Here is a 24,273-nt window from a genome sequence, read left to right on the forward strand (position 1 = left end):
GTTATATCACCTTTCTTATTAGAGTGCAAAACTATGCAAAATACCTAAGGACTTTCTTATCTCCTTAAAACAGCTAATATTAGGCATGCAAAACTGATTCTTAACTTCACTAATGGAATGGCACTGGAGTGAGCTACCCGTCCTCTTCCCCGCTCCAATTTGCACTTTAGTCAGATCCACATTTCCCTTGCAGAAGCCATTTGATAATCTCACATAACCTGTGTCCTTGCACCCTAAGTTTCTAGAATGAGCTTGTTCTTTTCCCAGAGAAACACCAGTGTCCATGTCCTTCATTCACAGCAGTGGAGAGGAGTTTGTGTCTATGCCTCTTTCCAGGGATGGCTGGAGTAGGCTACATACAGGCACAGTGCAACTTCAGGACAATATGTAGCCTTACAGTGGGGTGGTGATTTCAACTTCCCACCATGAGTAAGATCAGCCAGTTATTCCTCCACATAGAGGAAGAATAAAGCCTTGAAATAGAAGCATTACTCACCCTCCCAGGCCAGTATTAAAAACCACTTCACCAGCAACAGAGGATGGATGGCCAAAGGAGTAACCTTTCATCTTAGTTCCATCTTCCAGGACAATGTGTGCCGTCTGTGCCTAAAGAAAGAGATTCATGAATGTTAGCAGAATACTAAAGAGGAAGGACAACCAACTGAAAAAAATCCAAAGGTACAATACACAAACTTATTAAATAAATGCACAGCATACTTGATGAAATCACACTATCCGAATTTGGAGCTGCTCTCCTGTTACTTGTCACTTTTCTTCAAATGTATGGCTTTTGTCACTGGCAGGTGTTTTGTTTTGCTTGAAAGAGGAACTGAAGCATGTCAATACATTGTCTATTCTAAGTCTACTTGTAGAGTTATTGACAATCCAGAAATAGTTCAATTTAGCTGAAATGCTATGTGTCTATCTTTTCCCTCTTAATATTCCCAAGCTTTGTTCAAGTATAGCTTTAAGGGAAGTTCATGAGTTTGCAAAAACATTGTGAATTGTACCATACAGCTCATCATCACTCTGAGTTTTAGAACTAGAAGGAATCTTCAAGGTTATCTATCAAATTGTGTTCCACACAGCCCTTGCGTTTGATGGAGTTGTCCCAAAGGCTGTCCCCTCCGCACCAACTGGATGGTCATAAAGAAGCTGGAACTTTATCATTCAATTAATACTGATACAAAAGCAAGCACTAGAGAACATCTAAACATATATCATATTTTGCTTTTTAGTAGAGCTAATAATATCAATGTCTGGTTCTCTAGACTACAAAGCATTCTGAATTTGATTACTTCGCCATACTAATCTTTGAACCCAGCTTCTATAAAACTCTTGACTAAGAAGAGGGACAGTTAGAGAAACTTATCCTAGAACAGGTGTCATCCACTCTTCAAAAATCATCTAAATTCTGTTGTTACAATAACTTAGGTCTAACTCGCAATTTCCATAAAATTCCGGGGATGAGCAATGAGCTAAACCACACTGTGAGATATAAAATCTAGATTCTGCAAGAAGTTCTACAGGACAAAATAATTGGAGCATAACTTTAAAAATAAACTATAAGGAGGAACATCTTTGCAATAAATGAGGAAATTTGAATAGTAAATTGATATTTTCTTATAGTTGGTGTAATATTTTTTAAGATTGAAGATAGTATTGTGGTTATATTTTTGAGTCATTTTTTTAAAGATATACACTGGAATACTTAAGGATAAAATAATATGATATCTGAGATTTGCTTCAGAATAATCAGGGCTTAGGGAGAAATACAGATGAAACCAATTTGGCCATGAGTTGAAAACGTTGAAGGAGGGAGATCATTGCTGTTCTCTCTGCAAGGGGTAAGTACAGCAATTAAAGATGGAAACATACTAATTCTCTACTCTCCTGCCCTTACACTTTTGGAGCTAGGCCCATAGTGTCTAACCCTTTTCTATCCTGCCACCCACCTCCACTCCCATCACACACACACTTACAAACCTTAGTATACACCAGGAACTCAATAAGTGATTTCTTTCTAGACCTCTCTTTCTATGCTCCTCTGGCTTGAAAAGCACTTCTCAGCTTTTCAAGTGTTAAAGTAGAAAAACCTCATTATTTTTCTCTAGTAATCTTCTCTGTAGAAATATGATGCCTCTTTTAGGTGCAAAGCACACAAGACTCTTGAAGCTGGAGTGATTGCACTTCAAGGTAAAGCAGTGTTTGATTATCGTGAAACCAAGATACCAAGTGCCTAAATATTGTTTACATGTGAGTGTGCATACACATTAACTCATATTTACACACAAAATTATTTTAGTATTTCCTATTAAAATTGATATGTTCAAGATACTCCGCTCAACAGGTAAGTTTATTTTTTTTAATCAGAGGTACAATGCATGGATTTCAAGTTTGTATTTCTGAGAAAGACTGGACAAAGTGCTGTACTGCACATTTTGTATGTGTTTGTGTGTGTGAGTGTGTATTGTCTGTCCATGGGCAGAGTTAGCCAAAAGAATTTCGTCCTTTTCATGGCTTATCAAATAATCTTTGAGTAAAGTTTTGTTTTATCTATAGCCTTGGAACCAGTGTTCGAGATCTCAAGCTTGACACTTTATCTTTAAATAGTTATGGTTTATCTTCTCTGCCACAAACTGAAAAAGCTTTTGGAATTACCCAGCACAAAGGAAATCACAATAAGTAATTAACGTAATATGAGTGATGACAAGACTTCCTTGGCAGAGACCAGCTTCACACACAAGTTCTGCATTCTGCTTCCGTATCCAGGAAATCACTTCTTCTAATAACATTATTTTCTTATTTTATATTTTATTTTAATTTGTCAACTATTGTTTATTTATAATTCAAGACAGAGGTTAATGATTTTAGCAAGTAAGCATGACAATGTTCAGTGTATTTCCAAAGATTATCATAAGCTAATCAAATGTCTGTGAAGATTGTTCTCAGGAGGGGTACGCTTATGGGAAAATTCCCCAGGTATCTCTGACATATTTCACTAGGCGAAAACTTTTGGTGCAAGTAATGGAAATTCACTGTCAGAAGATATTTTCTACTGAAAATATTATTTTCTGTTCTTGAGAAAGTCATGTGTAACCTACATGCTTTCACAGAATGGATGTAAGGAAGGAAAGATTTTCTTAAATAATATGTAACTTTGATAAAACCTAAAATAACTGTACTTACTTGGCAAAACTTGTGTGTGAACTGCAAATTTCAATTGTTTTCCATATACCAGTTTACCCTATTCTGAGCCATACCCGCCTAAAATATCGCCTCTGTTTATATCTTTCCTTTGCTTTTCTCTATCTTCATCTAAGAATCTCAAATTGCCTGATCTATGGGTTAGACACCATCTAATTATTTTAAACAAAGGTAAAAATTAGCATAAGTAAATCTGACTCTTGTTAGCCTGTTCCTACAGTTCTATTTGGTATTTTTCTTCCTGTCTCCGTGGGACTAGTTTTCTACTTCGCTTTCTGTCTTTTAAAGATATATTTGAGAGGATATTTACTGTTGCCTGAAATAGTCCCTGAGATTGTGTTCAGTACGTCTTTTTGCTCTTTTAATTACATTTTGTTCTGTTTGGCAGCATTTAAGATCTTCCAATCCTCTTTCCGCTACATGTTATATTGTTACAATGCTTCCGTTTATTGCCTATAGTACCCTTTAGATTCCACTTAAATACATTGGCCTCCGATGAGTTTAAAATGGTGAGTGCCAATTGACCTATCTATGAATTGATGGAGGAACTGAAGAAAGAGCTTTTATTTGGAATCCCCTCTTCTATCCAACAGTTCCCAAATGCTATTTCATTCCTATGAGTCCAAAAGAAATCACCCTGCTACCATTGTATGATTTTTAGTAGCCTGAGTCCCAGCAGAAAGTCCATTGTCTAGGAATTAGACTATAACATGACGTGATCATTTAAGTGCTGACTGCCAGGGCACTTTGGTACTCTGAATGCTGAAAGAACAAAGGAAACCTTAATGAAGTCTGTACACTCATAGGATGTCAGAAAATGTAACTGAAGGATCTATAAATAGGAGTTCTATAAAACAAACAACCTCTGTTGTGACATGGTCCCTAAGTGTTTAATAAAAATATATGTGTCAAGAAGACAGTTTAGACCTTAGAGTCACCACATCATTAAGCTCCTAGCATTTGCCAAGTATCAGGCAAGGCTCTGGAAATACAGGGATAAATGTCTCCAGTCCCTCATTCAGTCAAGGGCTAGGACGTGTATGGATACTAAAACAGAGGACACCTCGAGAAGGTTATCACGGAAGCATCTGGAGATACAAAGATAAATAAAATACCACCCTTTCCTTCAGGAGGTTTCTCTTTAATAAAAGAATTCACCATTTCTTTTCCATTCGTGCTTTAAGTAACAAAAATTAAGATTTTAAGAAAGAAATTCATGTCAAATTTTGAATTTAAAGTTCAAAATTTAAAGATGCCTTCAAGTCTTTTGTCAAATGCCATCTGTCTGCTTGGCGAGACCTCCCTTGACCCCCTATTTAAAATTACAGGGGCCGGCCTGGTGGCATGATAGTTAAGTTCTGGCACTTCGCTTTGGCAGCCTGGGGTTCGCGGGTTTGGGTCCCGGGCACAGAACTACACACCACTCTTCAAGCCAGGCTGTGGCAGCATCACACATACAATAGAGGAAGATTGCCACAGACGTTAGCCCAGCGACAATCTTCCTCAAGCAAAAAGAGGAAGACTGGCAACAGATGTTAGTTCAGGGCCAGTCTTCCTAACCAAAAAATAAATAAATAAAATAAAGTAAAATTACAATACGCCCCCCTATGCCAGCCCTCTGTCTCCTTAGTCCGCTCCTTCTTCATAGCACCCATTTCCTTCTAACATATCAGCCAGTGTCTTATTTAAAATATTTGTCTTATCCCACTGCAAAGAGAGCTTGACATGGGCAGAGTATTGGGTCGGCTTCATTCACTCGTGTGTCTGCCTCCAGGGCCAACACCAGTGCCTGGCACAGAGCAGACAATCATTTAACTTTCGTTGGATGAATACAGAATCACTGTGTGCCAGTCTGAAGAAAATAACATAAAAATATACTGAAAAGCATTATTACACATTCAGTTTTTAATTTGTTCTAGATATGAATTTAAAAATAACCAAATACCTGTTTTGAATGGCCATTTCCTTATATTTAACTAACAGTGCCTTTCTGTAATATCGTAAATGTGGTCTCATAACGTTGGAGATATTATCGTAGGAAAGACATGCAAATGGTATTGAGGGAGAAAGGGGCGAAAAAGAGAAAGGTCAATGGATGGTTACACCAGGATATGCATATGAGTGTGCCGCACCTGAGTGTTCAAATATACCTCATGCAGCATTAAGACAAATATCATGGGAATTCAAAACGAAAGCTTTGCTTATATCAATTTACTAGGTGTTTCACATGAAACAGGCTGACAGTTCTTGAATTACATAACAAACTTTCATTCCTTTTTTCACTTTGCAAATACAAAGAATGAGAAAGCTCTCCTCACCTAGTGTGCTCTAAAATATAGGAGTATGGGAAGAAAATCTCATATTCTTCTACTTAGTTTTAGAATAGCTTATACAAATGAATCTTGAAGAAAAATTATTTTACATTTCTTATATTGTTCTCATATATTTTTGCCAGAGTAAATTCAAGTGAAAGATCTAAGTCAAATTCAAAGAGCTCAAAAGTTGATGTGTTTTTTTTTTTCTGAGGAAGATTTGCCCTGAGCTAACATCTGTGCCCAACTTCCTCTATTTTGTATGTGGGTTGCCACCACAGCATGACCACCAACCAGTGGCGTAGGTCTGCAGCCGGGAACTGAACCCATGCAGCTGAAGTAGAGCATGCCGAACTTAACCACCAGGCCACAGGGCTGGGCCCATCAAAATTATTTTGAACATTGGACACTATTTACTTTTTAATCATCAAAATTAGTTGAATAAACAGGTACTATTATTCACCTTGCTCAGTTTGAAATGTGAGTCTAACTTGCTGCTGCCTGTCTCTTACAGAGTTATACAAGCAAGCAACAAAGCCTAAAGTGAGTATAATCTAACTGCCTCCTGGTGGAATTGAGAAGGATTTTAGTCTGTTTTGCTCTCCCTAGACATGCAGAACAACTGTTCTCTTTCTAACTACGAATACTTATATGAGCCTTATTTGCAGATGGCTACTTTGGTTTTTTTCCTTGACTTGGGATAAACAGTCTCAATTCTGTTAATATGTCTTTACAGATCTTCATTTTACTTTTTGCCCTCTGGATCTTTTACTAATATTCAAATAACTTTTCTTAGTAAAACCTTCATATAAATTAAATTCCAGGTGTGACAAGATCCACTTAGAGGATTAATTTTAATTGAGTACTCATTTTCATTATAGTACAATTCTTTATCACCTATTAAATGCATATAAAATTATAAGAATATTCTTCAAATCTCAAGATCATACCCAATAAAAAAATTTAACTTTTAATTCATTGTCTAACTTTAGATTTAAGCACCTCAAAGTCAAAGGACTAGTTAGCTGTTGTTTTTACCTTTTATTCCTTTTTGTCTCTTTTTTCTTTTTGTGGCACCTGAGCTAACATCTGTTGCCAATCTTCTTTTTTCTTCTTCTTCTTCTTCTCCCCAAAGCCCCCAGTACATAGTTGTAGATTCTAGTTGTAGGTCCTTCTGGTTGTGCTGTGTGGGATGCCACCTTTGTGTGGCCTGATGAGTGGTACCATGTGCACACCCGGGATCCGAACTGGCGGAAACTTAACCAGTCGGCCACAGGGCTGGGCCCCTACCTTTTATTCATGTTGGCTCAACCAAATGGACAATAAAATGCTGAACTATAACAAAGAAGTTTCGGGTTTTATCTAGTCTTTGGGTTGAACAAATTCAACAAACACGGGTTGTAGTCTACTCTATAATTAGTCTTCAGCTTAGTAGTTAAGAGATTTTTAAACTACCTTTATTAATCAAATGTAAATCAATCCTTTTTCTCCACTCAATGTTATTTATCAACCCAAATATACACAGTCCACTAAAGGTAACAAGAAGAGAACTCTTACCACAGGGGCAGCCAAAAATGAAGCTTCTATCTGGAAATCTCATTTCAATAAGGTCAAGTGCATTCTTTTTGGCAAATGCTTAGATCACAGATTTTGAAAGATAAAATAACTATCCATTTGGAAAAAAATGTGTATGTATATATATATATATAACTCTAGTCCCTAAATAACTATTACCCAAATTTGCTTATATACTCATAATCTAAATTAGAAACCAGTTCAGAAAGACATTTCGGGATAAGACTATAATTTTCCATTCAACCGGGGAGGAATTATTTTAAGTACCGATAGGGCAGACTTCTGGAGAAAAGCAGACACCTTAGGGAAAGAAAAAAAATCATAGATCACAGCCAATCCCTTCCTCTGCCCTGCCCCATCCATTCCAATCCACGCACAACGCTGTCCGTTAGGGACTGTTGGAAATTGGGCTCTTTGGAATGGAAGGGAAGAAGAAGGAGCAAAAATGAGGTTGGGCTGGAGAGAGCAATTTTCATCATCTCTTCCACCTTCCACCCTTTGGCTTTCTCTTTCCTTCCTGTACCCTGCCTGGTAAAATATGGATTTCACTTGTTTTTTGGTTTGTTTTTTTGTTTATTTCCTGAGTTTTGGTCCTGGATTTGTACTCTTGATCAATTGTTTTGTATTAAAGGTCAATTCTGCAGATGCCTTTGGAGACTTTGTCAGAAAAACAAGCCTTGAAGAGCTCCTAGGCGTTATGACTTAGATATGCCCAAGATCTTACGCTCATTCCTGCCCACTCTTCTCTCTACCTATCCAAAATCCAGCTGATCATCTTTGTACATTAACCAAACGAGCAGTAAAAGACTTGTCCTTTCCAAAGTTAAGGTTAAACAAAAATTGGCACGTATAATTCACTGCCCTACATCCAAGTATATAACTAATTTCTCCAATAAGATTAGAGGCAACACAAGACAACATCGAGGACGGAGACCCTGCCCTCTCTGTCCAAGGCAGCATCACCAGCACATAACCCAGCATTGGGCACATAGTAGGTGATTGTGGAAGTCATTTTGCACGTCTCTGAATTCAGACCTTGGTCCACAAAGTTAACTTTGGAAAGGCCATTTAACCCCGGGGCCACTAGGTAGAGGTAACAGGAGTGACTGGCAGCTTTGGGAACGGAATTGAGCAAAACTGGTTCAGCCCTTCTAAACTCTCTTTTCAAAGATACCAGTTCTCAGTTGTACATCAGGGTGGGAGATGTGCAGTTGTGACTGAATACGTTTGACTCGGGGAATGTAAGTTCTAAGAAGCTCATTTGGTTGCATATCTAGGCAATGTTTTCCAAATAGCTTTCACAGCAATAAAGCTAACATTCAGATCTACATCTGTTGAATACTATGTCTTATTTCTCAACTGATTCTAAATTTAGAGGTTAAGGAGAAGATATGATTAGGTATCACCCCACAAATCCTACCGGTAGTAGATATCTAGCAAATACTGATTGGTTGAATGAATGAATGAATGAATGAAGAAATGACTATAGGTGGCAAAGATGCTGTGTAATTTTACGTTTGTTTCTTTGGGACATAACCAGCTTGCAAATTGCACTCCTGCCTTGCTCCACTCATATTTTGACTCTTCTTCTTAGGCTCTGCTCACAAAGGTGAGAAGCCACGGCAATTTATAGCTATACTGAATTCCATGTGGTTCACCTCCTAGGAGACGAGGGAAGGGAATAAAGAACACCTGCTCCAGTGGTATTTTCTCTTCCATGTTCCACCAAGTGGAGATGTAAGTGGCTGCAGCAGTTCCTTTTTATAAAGCCATTACATCATAATTAAGCTTTGCTCACACTTTGGTAAAATTACTTTACTCAGATAATCTACCAACTGTTTAGCAGATTACTGCTAGATGATTAAACAATGAATTCGGTAAAAGAAGAAAAGTTACAGCAGGAAAAAGTATAGGCACATGCTCTCTTACCCCGCACCCATCTTTCCCATTATTTCTTTTAATACTGAAAATATTAAACATTTGTTTTTTTCATTTTATTTTCAATATAATTCTTACTCTTAACCACATTTTAAATCCTTAATTCATTTGTTTTATTTTTGGTTGAACTCTTTTCTAAAACACATTTTTAATTCGATATTTTTCTAGTAGCGGTTAGTCTTACAAATCTTTCAGAATCAAAGATATTGTCTAATATAAGATATTGGAGTTTCAGTCTCTCTCCCTTTGGCATCTTTTCCTCACATCTCTTGGGAGTAACAACTTTCAAATCACATGTGGTCCCACGGGCTAGATAACAAAGTTACTTAAATAGTTATTACTCCAATTAAAAATAATTCCACTGTTGAAGGGAATTCAAAATGGTGCAGCCACCATGGAAAACAGCATGGAGATTTCTCAGAAAAATTAAAACTGGAACTACCATATGATCCAGCAATCCTACTTCTAGATCTTATCCAAAGAATTGAAATCAGGATCTCAAAGAGACATTAGCACTCCAATACTCACTGCAGCCCTGTTCACAGTAGCCAAGATGTGGAAATAACCTAAATGTCCATCAGCAGGGGAATGGATAAAGAAAATGTGGTGTATACATACAATGGAATATTACTCAGTTTTTAAAAAGGAAGGAAATCCTGCTACATATGACAACATGGATGTACCTTGAGGACAATATGCTAAGTGAAATAAGCCAGTCACTGAAGGACAAATACTGCATGATTTCACTCATATGAGGTATCTAAAAGTCAAACTCATAGAATCAGAGAGAATCATAGTTGCCAGGGACTAGAGAAAGGGAGAAATAGGGAGTTGCTGATCAACGGATGCAAAGTCTCAATTATTCAAGATGAGTAAGTCCCAGTGATCTGCTGTATAACATTGCCCCTCATGCTGACACCATGGTGTTTCAAAACAGTACTTTGATGTCCACTGGTTTCCGTTTTTGTTTTCCATGGCTTTTATTTTATTTTATTTACTAATTTTATCTTCTCCTCTTGAAAGCAAGGACAGATATTCCACACAGGTATAGTTCATGCTAAAGGATGGAAGATGAAAGTGAAGAATGAATTGCAGCTGTGTCAGCAATCATTGCTGAATAAGCACCCCTAGGTTTCCATGCCAGCTAGGTGTTGTGCAGCTAGCATCTTCAGAAGAGTCGTCTATGCTTTCTAATCTTCATTCTTTGGGTTTCCTAATTAATTGTTTCCATTATTAATATTAGTAGCTATTTTAGGTTAACGAAAATCTAATTCTCCATCACTGGGAAAAAGGAATAAAACTGGATTCTGCATACATAACCAATCACTCTCTGTTTTCCCTTTACTTTTCATCTAAAATGCTTGCCAAACTACTGTAGGTCAGTAGTAAAGTTTTTTAAATAAATAAAATAAAAAATAAATTTATTTAATTCACTGATGCAGTCTCATAATTACATTAATTAATTACGTTTCTATACCAAATTCTCAAATAGTTTACAACTAATAATTAGTCTGTTTTTATCCCCGTCTAAAAAAACTGAGGCTCCTCTATTTTTATGGTTATTGTTGTTGAGGTTTATGTACAGTGCTGGTACATACTTGGCACTCAGTAAATATTTGTATAATTAATTTTGAGACTACTAAGTAAACATACATACTTCAATTTTTCTCTAGTTTGAGTCCATATGTTAAAGCACCTCCCATTTTGTACTTTTTTGGTTTTCTTTAAATTCTGGAGTAATCCCTATATTTGAAAAAACTAAAGCATCACCATTTCTTAAGCATTCCTTATAGAAGCAGATTGACCTGTCACTATCCTATTTCTACCCTTTGGCATTTATTTAATGAGACCCTATTAAGACATAAACCAGACTGCATACATAGTTATCTATGCTTATTAAATTCTAAAGGAGTTGTACAAATAAATTGTGCATATAGATTTAAATGATAACCTTTTCCTGTTCTGAGAAAGATATCTTACTTCAAATAGAATCATGAAGCTATGTTGGAAAAATGTGTTTAAGAGCACATTGCCCTCACTGAGAACTCCACTTTGATCCCCTCCTTAAGACATCACTAATAATAGATAACATGAAACTGCTAGGCACTGTCTCTAAAGATATTAATGGATTTTCTCCTCTAACCCTCCCGGAAAACACTGAGGTAGGTAATATTAAGCTCTCCATCCTACAGCTGAGCTAACTCAGGCTTACAGTAGTAAAGATCAGTCCACTAGTAAATGGAGGAGTAGTGGTTTCCGAACCTCATCAGTACGACCTGGAATCGACACTCTCCCACCTCTACCATAGTCCTTCCCTAAGGAGCCAACATGTAGAAAATTTCAGCGTAAACTGAGTTATGTGTTACCCCTTTTACTTTTTCTAAGCTTACTTCTATTTCTGCTTTCCAATTTTTTAAATGGAGATAAAAAGCAATTCAATCGTGAACTCTACTTAAGTTTATCTATAAGAACTTTAATTCGAAACTGCCATGGGTGCGCTGCAACACGCCCAGGCCGACCGAGAACTACCTCCTTGTAAGTCTGTAAATTGTCAGAGTGAAATGTCGAGTCGTTCATTGTATCCTGTAGTCTGAGGAGAACAAACGGGTTTTGGGAACTGTTCGCACCGATCCCGGGTCCTCGAGTTCCCAAGCTCTGGCGACTGCTAGGACCACAGACGCTGGAGCGGAGGAGCGCCCAGCTTCCCTCCAGGAAGGACCTGCTGCCCCGCCGCACGGAGCGAGCCTGGCGGCCAGGCCCCGGCTCTCGGGCCTTCAGGGTCTGCCTTGCCACAGAGAGCCGCCTCGGCCCATGCCCTTCGGGGAGCAGCCTAGGCCCCGCAGGAGTGACCGAGCCAGGCAGGGATATAAAGGCCCAGGACCAACACAGGAAACGTTAAAGGGCGAGAGCCTCCTATCAGGTTGCCTGAAGCCTTGTCACACCTGAATCATAGCTTATTTCTTCTCTGCCGATCCTGTTTCCTCGAACTTCCCTCCGCCAAAGTTGTTCTCCAATTAACATCTGACTCCCCAAACACCATGTCAGTGTCTGTCTGCTTCCGGAGAGCCTAAGTCATGATAAACGCTTAAACCAAACGAGTCTGGATAAGAATCCAAAGGCTTTGGAGAACCTCAAGAAAGAAACTTCTGCTATTTATGAGGGTTCCATCTCATAAACTACCAGCTGCATGTAGAACACTGCAGGACATGTGAACGATTCCCGTTCTTCATGTATCCCTGAAACATGAGAATTAGCCCAAACTTCAAGTGAATTCGACACAGCGCTTAAAGGTCAGTCAAAGTCCTTAGGCCAAAGCTAATGGTATCCCCAAGTTGCCCAATGTCCAAGAGTGACCATTCACTTTCTTGGGGCCACTGAGTACAAGTTCAGCATGCAACTGCCTAAAATAAAACTCGTGCACACACAGAGGGGGAGAGAAATTTCTCTACATCTTCTAAAAAGCTCTTGATTCACCCTGAACCACTGTTTAAATTGTATCTGCAAATAATACCGTTATCTCCACCTCTTCAGAGTTATATTTTTCTCCCATCTGTGTAACTATGTTTGGAAAACATACAAATCAGCCCCTCCCCCTCCCCCGAAAAAATAGGCCAGGAGTTTGTAACCAATATGGATTGCAAGGAAAATGCATTAAGACTAGTTTATCCTCCTAATGTGATTTCTTTTAGCCTGGAACACACAGATATTGTGGATCCGGGAGCCAGTTAGGTTATAAAATAAGGAGTCAAAAATTGTGTTTCCTAGTGACTTTATATGATTTTGAGGATTAAAGATTGAAATTAGAAGTCTCCATGTCCAGTGATACTAAATGGTACTTTTATCTGCAAACTTATAGGAGGAACATCAAAATTGTAAATTTTTCCATGCATAATATTTGACTGGGCCAAAACTGAATTTTCCTATATATATGCAGTTACTCCATTCTTAATCTTTTATTTTACAATTTTATTTTTCTCTAAGTTAAAGTGAATTACACAAATATCTATATGATCGCTATTTTTATATTGCTTTTATAATGGGCATTTTAACAAGCTCGGCAATCTTTGGCTATTGTGCTTTCTCATATTTGTAAAACCTGGGAATTCTTTCACAAATTCTAAATAATTTTTGATGAAAGTACATATTTGTGAACAGGGTTGCATATAAGTAGAAATTGCAATAAATTCTCTATTTCTCTGTTGGTTTGTCTGCTGTGGATGTTGATATTATTGTTTCACCACATCTTAAATTTTTTGTATTTTTTCAATGACATTTCAAGAACGTGATACGGCAAGTAGAGCTGACATTTTCCCTAAACATCTCATCTCTTTAGGGCTTTTAATTTTTCCCTAAAATTAAAACTCATTGTAAACCAGCACTGATGGGTCTATTTTTAGTTCCTAGTAAGATGATTGATTGGCTTTGTGAGACCACGAATAAATGACCGGAATTTTACACTCATTCTCTCTGTTTGAGATCAGGTTTAAAAGGGTAGATGTTTCAAAGCATTTCTAGCAGAAGAACAATGCAGCAGCTATTAATGGAAGTCACACAGCTCAATTCTCCTTCCAAAAGCTTTGAAAGTGTGTCCCTGGTGCTATGTTCGATTGATTTAGAGGGCTCAGTCTTAGGAAGTCACAGTCAAAATTCAAACATAATTTGTAATGTAAGCTATAAAAATTTTGAAATGGCCTCGTGTTTATTATTGTCGTTAGGCTTTTCCTTTGAGTTCAGTGTTATGTTATTAAAACTAATCCCCTCGTTGTTCATTTATCATTCCACATCCCAGCATCATTCTGGGCTAACTTTGAGGATACCGATCCTTTACTTTGACCCAGTTTTCTTTGGCTCCTTTAGTTCAAGACACCGGAAACAAGTCAAAATGAGACTCTTCCTGCGATCTAAAATTTCTTATGGCAAACACCTACCTCATTAGACTTCTGCATCTGTGGAGCTTACAGGACTACATGAGAAAGAAGCAAATTGAAAATTGAAGAACAGAATGTTGTTCAAGCACGTGAAAATATTTTGGTTGAAGTGGAAGAAATATGTCAACTAAACAGCGTTGCTGTAAAATATCATATTTATAGAATTACTTATGGCTATAAAAGCAAGAATCCTTACTGATTCTTTGACTTAACCCATTCTCAAAATGGAACCCAACAAAAAGGAAAAGGAAAAGAAAAATCTATTTTGTATTGAAATAAAGTGCAGTACATAAGTGGACTCTTGATCAACCCATAAAATTACACCAGGAGAAACTATTTGGAGCATTCTGAAGCCAGGTTAAACGATGGCTTCAGATATACAAGCACAGTCACAAAATGTCCAATTAAAAAGATCCATGTGTAGGGGCTGGCCCCATGGCCCAGTGGTTAAGTTCGCGTGCTCCGCTGCAGGCGGCCCAGTGTTTCGTTGGTTCGAATCCTGGCCGCGGACATGGCCCTGCTCATCAAACCACACTGAGGCAGCGTCCCACATGCCACAACTAGAAGGACCCCAACGAAGAATATACAGCTATGTACTGGGGGGCTTTGGGGAGGAAAAGGAAAAAATAAAATCTTTAAAAAATAACAAAATAAAAAAAAAAGATCCATGTGGGATTTGAGGCCTAATTAAAGTTCTAAGCAAATTTGCTACATATATGCTTCACTTTGTGTACAAAAACAGACACCCACGTGTCCTTGCATTTACTATACCACTTACCCATCTGTGAGATGGGAAGAACAGCACTGTTTCCTCCCATAGGTGTGGGAATTCACCAGTAAAATATTCTGGGTATAAAGCCTCAAGCTAATTTAGCAATAAGTTCTGTAAAAGATTTGAATATAAAACATTATAGCCACAATAAGCTCCTTAAGCTAGTAGTGGAAATGAAACTGATTTACTCTGGGAATCCGACTGGTAAATCACTTGTCTTTGTAAAGTATCTGCATATCAGAAAAAGTGGAGGGCCCATGTGTTCATTTCCGTTTTCACCAAGGCCTAAAGTTATATAACATATTTGATTTCTGACTTACCTGATGTTTCTCAGCTATTAGTTCATATCAGTACTCATCCTCTTAAGAATAAAATAAATCTGAACCGTACTTTAGAAAGCAGGAAGCTTAAAGCCAGACTTTATTTCAGTTTATTATTGTATAGATAATATAGTAAAAAGTTAAAATCTTGAAGTATTCTTTACTAGTAAATGAAATTTATTTTTGATTCTTGGAGTTACGTTATCAAAATACGGATACCTAAAGTTCAGAATTACAGCACAGTTTGCTATGTCTAGAATATTTAAGGAGACTTCTCTGCAGTTACAATGTCCAACACTTGATGATTTCAAAGTCGTGGAACAGCAGTAATCAATTAAGCCTTACAACATCCTAAGCTAATAGGCTTACAACATTCTAAGTTAAATTTCAGTCATCTGCCTTTGGTTAAACATAAACCAATGTTGGGGAAAAAATCACAAGGTTAATTTACTTGAATGCTTCTATGTTCTGGACATTTATAAACAAATGAGTCAAATTCATAAGTAATCTTTATTCTAGTTGTTTCTCATTAAAATAAAATATAGCATTTAGAAAAATTGCTTTACCAAATACAGTCATAAAGTGCAGATTTATTAACAAGTACGTGGTGGGCATCTGCTGTGTGGTGAACTGTTCTGAATCTTGGAGGGATCTCCAATAGTGTAAACTCATTTCTAGTCTATGGTAGGAAAGTAACATGGTCTTATATTTAGATCAACAACACAGAAGAAACTTATTCAGTAAAATACTGAGGGATAGAGAAATCCTGTTGATTCACTTGTAAGAACTTCACATTAGTCAATAATCTCCTTATGAAATTTAAAAGTCAATATATGGCATTTATGAAATTGAAAAAAAAAATAAAAAGAATAGAGGAGCCTTGAAACTATTTTCACGATTAAATTCATTTAGACCAGATGAAGAAAATGCAGTGTAAGCTGGAGACCAGTAGGGCTAAGGAGTCCATCACCAAGTCTGACCCCGGCCCATGCAGCTGTGTTCATCCTCGGTCATATAAAGACCCGAGGGAGTACCGGTCAATCAAGGGTGTTGTCGTGCACAGCAAACTCCTGAAGCTTTGAAGCGAGCTCTGATATGACCATTGCTTAGGAGAGATTGGGAACTCTACTACACCTACAACCTTTGGTACCAGTCAGAAACATGAAGAATGTCTAAGGAAGACGTGAGAACAGAGGAGTGTTCTCCTTTTTCTTCAATAGTAGGACCTAAATTGGCCTTTAACCCATCAGTAAGTCTGGCTAAGCATGGCCAAATAGAAACTTGAGGTGCCATCAGAGGGAGGGGGATCCTGAGCCAGTGCCAGTTCTCTCAGCATTCCCCCAGCCAGAATTCTTAGCTTCTGACCCAGGGCTGGAACTAGGGTGAGGTGAGTGAGGAGCCTGGGGCACAACATCGAAGGAGGCACCATGGCCCTGGTAGTGATAGCCTCCTCCAGTGTGGCACCTTGGGGCTCACTCACCCGCCTCTAGTCTGGGCCCTGTTCAACTACAGCTTCTTCAAGGGTTTTATGGCAAGAAGCTCAAAAGGTCAAGACACTGTTGATGACAAACAAATGAAAGAAAGGGGGTATACAAAAAGTGGAGTGCATAGGGCCAGCCCCCTGGCGTAGTGGTTAAGTTAGCTGGCTCCACTTCTGCAGCCCAGGGTTCACAGGTTGGATCCCAGGCGCAGACCTACACGCTGCTCATCAAGCCCTGCTGTGGTTGCATCCCAATAACTAAACAATTCTAATTGTAGGAATTTTTGTAGTTGCCAGTTTCTCATCAAATGACAATAGCCCCTCAAGACTGAGCTAAATAGTTAGTTGTGTGTTAGAATCAGAATGTAGTATCTTACGAAATGAAGACCTTTCAAAGGGCATAATGATCTCTGGGGCTCCCTCGCATCTGAAGCCCCAGATAGAAGGATGCAAGAACTCTAACGGCCCGGCTTAATCATAACACAGCCACCATTTTTAAAAATGATTCATGTTAGAAGCAGTGCTTATTGAACTCTTTTATATTCACAGGGATCTTAACCTTTTCAATTTAATACCTTTGATTTCCAAGTTCATTTGCAACTGAAAATAAAACCATTTGGTCTTGGTGACTTTCCAAGACTTGTGAACCCAGGATTTTTAAATCTATAAGTTTCTTGAAGTCAGAAACTGTTCACTTACTGTTCACTTATTACTCTCCCTGTATATATAACTTCCAGGGTAGAAGTTTCAATATTCACTTGTTAATTAATTAATTAATTAATTAGGACATTAAGATGTACATCCTGACTTTTGGAATTGAATTCACCATAGTGAGAAAAAGATTATTTGCTTCATAGTTCTGAGTCTAATTTATTTTAGTCATTTGCTACATAAGGACATTTCATTGAATGACAGACTGTGCATACAACAGCGGTCCCATAAGATTAGCACCACACAGCCCGGGCGTGTAGTAGGCTGTACATTCTAGGTTTGTGTAAGTGCACGCTATGATGTTCACACGACGACAAAATCATCTAATGATGCGTTTCTGAGAATACATCCTCGTCATTAAACAACTCATGACCGTATAAGCAATATCTCTGTAGAGAGAGGTTTATTCTTAAGGCAAAGGTGAAAAAGTCATCGTTATAAATATTTGAGAATTTTTATCAGACATCTTGTCATTGTGATAATTTGTAGTCCATGAAGAAACTCTGATCTAACTCTCTACTAAGTTCTTCTACTAAAATGTATAGAACAGAATTTTTTTGAGTCCAATTTTTGCTTTTAAGGTATTTTATAGATTTTTAAGCACTGACCATGTGTGTTGATCACACAGTCCTTTGAGTAAGTCAAGAATGATTTCCCCACTACAGATGAGAAAATTTAGGTTTGGAGAGAAGATGTGACTTGACTAAGTTCACGGCATTAATAAGTGAATAAGAGGGCTTGGAATCCACATCTTTTTATTCCACCCAATGTGCTTCCACTGCACAGCAGCAACTGGCTGAATATAATAATGAGCACTGAACATTTCCAATACTAATAGAAAAAGATTATCATCTCTAAAACGTTCATACTTTATGGTGGTTGGTCATGTAAATCCTTGGTATCAAATTCCTTTAAGATGTAAAGCACCTTGAAATTCTTTCCTCTTCCCTATATGTGAAATACAACTGTGACTGTTGGCAAGGTATGCTCTCTAAATGTCAGCCATAAACACACGAGGAACGCCACATAAGGGACAGGTGCGTCACTGCTGTCGTCAAGCCACTTCCTCCGCCTGGTACCAACGGGAGAGAAAAAATGCCTCCAAAGACATTGAAAAGACAGCCAGTTTACAAGGCAGCGCCGATGGATCCGACCACAGGGTGTCCTCCACAGTCCATTTACCATCTACAACCAGCTATAAGGCTACTGGCGGTTAGCAACTGTCCCCGCTGCCCTTCACCAACCATTATGTAACCACGTCCTAATGATTTTAACTATCTTTAAAATATGACGCCCATCAAAAAAGGGTAAATGTGGATATGTCTTTCTAAGAGAGTTGAGCCTTCTTCCTGAAGGCAGGAAGAAAAGTAGATAGAAGACTGTTTCAGAATAAGTGAGTAACAACACAAGCCCCCTTGGACTGCTGCATAGAATTTTAATTCACTATTGTGAAGTTCAAGATCTTCTATTTTTCATACCTGGCGTTTCTCCAAAACTCTGACCAGAAATGATTGAGTTTGAGTAATGGCTTTTATACCATGAAATGATGGCTTATTCTTCCTACAAATTTGTCATTCTTGGCTGTGAACTTTGGCAGATCCTTAAAATAGAGCTGCCACCCAGAGCTAGAAAAACTACTTTCAGAGTTGTCCATCCGCATAATTAAACCATTTTATTGTGGTTGCCTAGAGCACTTATTACGATCATGGAGAAGTGGCGTCTAATCTCAGTCACTTCTGTGCCATTTTAAGTAGTCATCAATTTCTCTGTTTCTGGTGTTTCTTGGAGATACCCCTATCTCTATCTACCCATTTTTGTGAGAAGAAGATATTCCAAGGGACAAACTTTGAAGTCTCAGAAGACACATTTAACACTAGGTGATATTATTGTCACTCCTATTTGTTTTCTCCGAAGTGATAGATGAGTACCCGTGAGATATACTAACATTAAACTGAAACCAAGTATTCACTCTCATAGTTATATCTAGTCACTACATCTTTGATGATGTTTTAGAACGTATCTCCTTTAAGGCTCTCTCTCTTTTGTTTTTCTTTTAGATTGGCACCTGAGCTAACAACTGTTGCCAATCTTCTTTTGTTCCTGCTTTTTCTCCCCAAATCTCCCCAGTATATAGTTGCATATTTTAGCTGTGGGTCCTTCTAGTTGTGGCATGTGGGATGCCACCTCAGTGTGGCCTGATGAGTGGGGCCATGTCCGTGCCCAGGATCCAAACCCATGAAACCCTGGGCCACCAAAGTGGAGCATGCAAAGTTAACCACTCGGCCACGGGGCCAGCCCATAATGTTCTCTTTTTACAATTAAACTGAATCCAAGAAAATGGCTGTTCCTGGGTTTCTTAATTTAAAATGGTAGTTCCTTATGCTTTCTCTTGAGATCTTGAGCTAGTTCTCTCTCACTCTCTCTCGCTCTCCCCCTCCCTCACTCCTCACCTCCTGCCTCTTTCTGTCTCTCTCTCTCTTCCTTTCCTTTTATTTCTATTCTTCTCCCACTCCTATCAGTGGAGGCCGTGAGAATCTGTGGGGATTGGTTAGCCCTGCAGGTATCTCTCAAGGCTACAATCATATTGAGTCCTGACATGAGTAGAGCTGTGGAAGCATCTGGAGGGTTCTGCAGTCAACCCAGTGAGCAAAGTATAAGCAGAACACTCAAAACCATGAGAATCTATTTTCACATCAACAGATAGGGGTTGTTTGGGGTTTTTTCCTGCTTCGCTTTTTACAGCTCTTACTACTATAGAAGCAGTATATTTAAAGCTTCTGTGATTGTTTAAACTTTATATTCACTAAGGATGATTTCATGGCAAAGTTCCCATGGAGTAATTTCAGACTTCTCTGGTAACAAATGTTGTCATAAAGCTATAGCAAGGAACAGAAGTTCCTCCTGGAATCTCACAGTTCTATGGTAGGGCAGGGGAAGAGCACTAATGCTGCCTCCCCGGACCTGTCCCTCAGGACAGACCAACTCGGAGGGGCGGAATCATCGGCTGCTAATTGCCTCCGTGTCTGAATCTGCAAAATAAAAATAGTGAATTTGGCCTTCTAAAAGAAGGGCTAAGAGGAAAAAGGAAAAAGCAAAGGCGATGTCTACAAGATGATCTGCAGCTATCCAAATTATGTAGATATTATCCTTCCAAAATTTTTTCCCAAAAAGTGATATTTCAAAAGAGAAAACTTTTCAGTGAGCTGACACAAAATAAAGACTTAGCACTCCACCTACTGTGACGTGGCTCGTGCACAGAGAAGCAACTCCATGTGCGAACCCAGACTGTGGGCAATAGTGTCTGGCACAGACAAAGCCCCGACAGCCTTTAAAAATATTTACTTTCTCAACAGAAAACTTACATCTTGTATGTTCACAGGAATTGTGACCCTTCTTTATGTTGGGTGAAAATTACCATAATTTTACTCAAAGCAGATAAAAATGAGCGCTTGCTAAATCAGTAGGCTCTAGAGTAAAGCAAATATTAATAAATTAGCACTTCAGAACTACGTTCAAATCTGAAATTGCTTCATAAGTGACGCCTCTGCTTCGAGCTGAACTACACCCCATAGGATTTTACCAGAAACAATGACTATGGGAACGTTACCTTGACAGAAAGGAGCCTGATGCCGGGTCTTGAAAATCTCCATGGATGGTGTGCGGTCACCTTGGTGAAGCCAAAACCAGTCTTCAGGGCCTTCACCACTTGGCAAGCTGTCAAAATCCTCGTCATCTTGAAGATGTTGAGTTGTGACTAAAATTAAATGGAATTACATATATCTTATGAGAACTTTGTTATGAGAATTTTTATTGAATGTGAAGGAAAGCTGTGGAGGGGTGTGCAGTCGGGGTTTAAGGCTGACTGCACAGCGATCTTTGAATTTCCATTCATTCTGCCGTTAAATGTCTTCAGCCACAGCTCCTCCCTCTCGTAACCCCTCCTCCCAAGATAACGTCCAGAGATGTTCCATGGACATGTAACACAAATTGCAACACATCAAACACTGACTTCTCCTGCTGAGATAATGCTGTGTCGTAGAAAACCACTCACCCGTCAAAGGAATTGTTTATGTAGCTGAGTAGAATGACCCAGACACAGTTGACGACTCTAAGAATCCCACTTACCCTAAAGAGAGCAACTTTCTGATAGTGCCAAGGAGCAAAGGCTTTACTTGTGTTATATGTGATACCTAATTTCCCTCAAAAGAGACTGTGGATTCCCGAAGAAACTTGAAGACTTGCCATTTTCTGATTGGAAAAAGACAATGGAAACCACATACTGTAAAAAGGACATCAGAATAAACTTTTCTCTACAAATATAGAGTAAACCTAACTATATTGTCTTTTGAGTTAATAAAGCAGTACATACATTCTTCCTATTGTATGATTCTGGGTTTCAAATTTTAAATCAGTCAGTAATATTAAATAAAACACAACTGGAGCAAAGTAGCTTATTACGTCCTTCTTAAGTGTTAAATTTATAAGTATATGAAACAATGGCAAATATTGATTTTAATGTAAGTACTATTCCTAAGTCAAGATTTTTTCCAGTTATTAAAATGTTACAGGGGCCAGCCCTGTGGCCTGGTGGTTAGGTTCGGTGTGCTATGCTTCAGCAGCCTGGGATCACAGGTTTGGATCCCCAGCGCAGACATACACCACTCATCAGCCATGCTGTTGTGGTGACCCACCTATAAAATAGAGAAAGACTGGCAACAGATGTTAGCTCAGGGCTAATCTTCCTCAGCAAAAAAAAAGAAAAAAAAATTACATGTAAATTCTCATATTTCAACCAGAGTTGAAATTGATACACTTAGCCCTTCAATCTCCTGTTTAATTAGGCAGCTGAAGGGTCTCACTGGCTAGTGGAAGCTCTCATTTAAGTTGTGTGTCCAGGCAGATCAGGAAGCGCTGCAGCATTGTCCTCTGATGTCCTTGCAAAGGAGGCCAAGGATAAAGCCTCCCCAGGGCTTCCCATAATGGAAAGAGGACATAGAACAGCACAGAGACCGTAACCTCACTGACAGGACGAGTGTTAGAACAGAGGTGGGGACGGAAGATGGGCTGTTTTTTTTTTTTAAAGAAGGAACAAAGTTTAAGCTTAATCTTCTTCTGTCTTACAGAATTCTGTATTCATATGCAAACATTCTCTGAGGACAAACTACTTCACAGTTCCTCATGATAGAAAGCTGAACCAAACAGTCTCCATCTAGAGTATATAAGTAATTCATAAAATAAATAATGTTATGATAGCGTGTCCCAGTGCAATGGGAAGATAGACAGGTAGATAAATAGACAGATAGAAATAAGAAAATCTCAACTCCCCTTGTGCTTGTCCAGTAAGATTTAAGTACGGGATTATGTTGAACGTGGTATCTTGAAAGATGCATAAGAGTATACGAAGCAGATGGAGGAGGAGAAGGGATGGCATGAGAAACAGCACAGACATATGAAATCATATGGCGTATTAAATAAAAGTTGGAACATTCTGATAAAGCCTAGATGCAGGGTGGGAAGTGAACACGAACCGTATCATGGAAGACTTTGTGTGCCTTAAAATGGTTGGTTTCAATCCATAAATAGTATTCATAGTAGTCATGGCAGTGTTTTGAACAAGAAATAAAGGTGAAATTTGTGTGAAGGAAAGGTCATGAAAAATGAATAGGAGGAGGATGAAACTGGCAGAAGGAAAATTCCAACTTAGAGAACATAGGCCTTAGAAACAGTATTCACTGTTTAGTTCTATTCTAGGTATCTCTCTATATATAAAATATATAGTGAGGCTTTCCTTAGCCTAATTAGAAAATGACATACAGTTATTATGAAAGAATTTTAAGGTGAAAAATGAATTTAAACCAGTCATGGTCCCATTACTCAGAGGTGCCCATACACTGAACACCGCAGTGTACTTCTGCCTTCATTCCCTGAGCTTTGACTCAATGTGACACTTGGAGTACTGAGGAGTCCAGAGTTTGAATAAGGAAAAGACATTGGTAAGCAGCTTCATAACCATTTATAACAGTTGACTAAAAAGCATGATGGACTAAACATGGTTTCCCAGAGAGATGCCAACAACTCTAGGATATAATTCCATGACTCTAAAACCTAAAGAAAAATGTAGGCCTGAGAGTTGTCGTGGGCTTTCATTTTTGCCAGTAAAAGATCCTGGGTGGAGGCTATGGTCCATGTTTCTAGTCACTAGAATGCAATGGGAAGGGGCAGAAGGCTGGGACATATTGGTTAAATATTCTGAATTAGAGACAGAAAATTCATCCATCGCGATTCCACAGTCATCTTGGGGATTGGAAAGGCTGACAAGTAAAATGGTGAGTAGTTCCTTGTTTGAGCATTCAAGAGAAACTGAAGTCAACAACCAGACTGGAAAAAAAATTATTACATTAGCAAGGAAGGTTACATTAGGACAGATCAAAGGGGTGAGGTGAGAAGAGTTGATTGGAGTGGACACTAAAGTCAGACATGAAAAATTTAGTGGAAATATTATACTTTTATGAAAGACATTTTGAAGGCATTTTAGAAGAAAGCGATTTTGGTTTGGAATGATGTTTGTTTTTCTCTGATCACACTCACATGGTCCTCCCCTCACATCAGACCTCCTCCGCACACAACTAATCAGGATGACAGGTGTGCGTGCATGTGCACACAGTGGGTCAGGGAATCTGTGCATTTGAAATGTGTTTTCCATGATCCAGGTCATTGAAGGTCCTCTAATCTTACAAGTCACTCACTCTAAAAAGGAAAAGATTCTATATGAATTTAGCCCTTCTTTTCCATTCAGGTAAGTATCATAGTCATCACTGTTGACAGCACTAGGGCTACTCTCCTCTGTACAATCTCATGTAGGAAACTAAAAATTATTAAAAGTGAACAGTCCTCAATTTTGGAGTAAATAACATTCTAGTACTTTTTAATCTAATACTGAGAAAGTATTTTATTTCTTCCTAAGTTGGAAAATGCCTTGAAATATATCTATATGTATACATAGAGATTAAAATATATATGTATATATATA

At 38.4% G+C, this 24,273-nt stretch overlaps 1 protein-coding gene across 1 annotated transcript in view; it reads right to left on the minus strand.

Annotated features, from left to right (window-relative positions):
* CPS1 (carbamoyl-phosphate synthase 1) overlaps positions 1 to 21,112 on the minus strand; it is a 116,478-nt gene extending 95,366 nt beyond the window's left edge. Inside the window, exons 1-2 of the mRNA XM_046644516.1 lie at positions 20,851 to 21,112; positions 497 to 606 (exon numbers count right to left, since the gene is read on the minus strand). Coding sequence (XP_046500472.1) covers positions 497 to 606; positions 20,851 to 20,976 — 236 coding nt within the window. The 5' untranslated portion in view covers positions 20,977 to 21,112. The remainder of the gene's footprint in view (positions 1 to 496; positions 607 to 20,850) is intronic.
* Positions 21,113 to 24,273: the final 3,161 nt, after the last annotated feature.

Source organism: Equus quagga, chromosome 17 (genome assembly GCF_021613505.1).
Source record: "Equus quagga isolate Etosha38 chromosome 17, UCLA_HA_Equagga_1.0, whole genome shotgun sequence".
Lineage (NCBI taxonomy): Eukaryota > Metazoa > Chordata > Mammalia > Perissodactyla > Equidae > Equus > Equus quagga.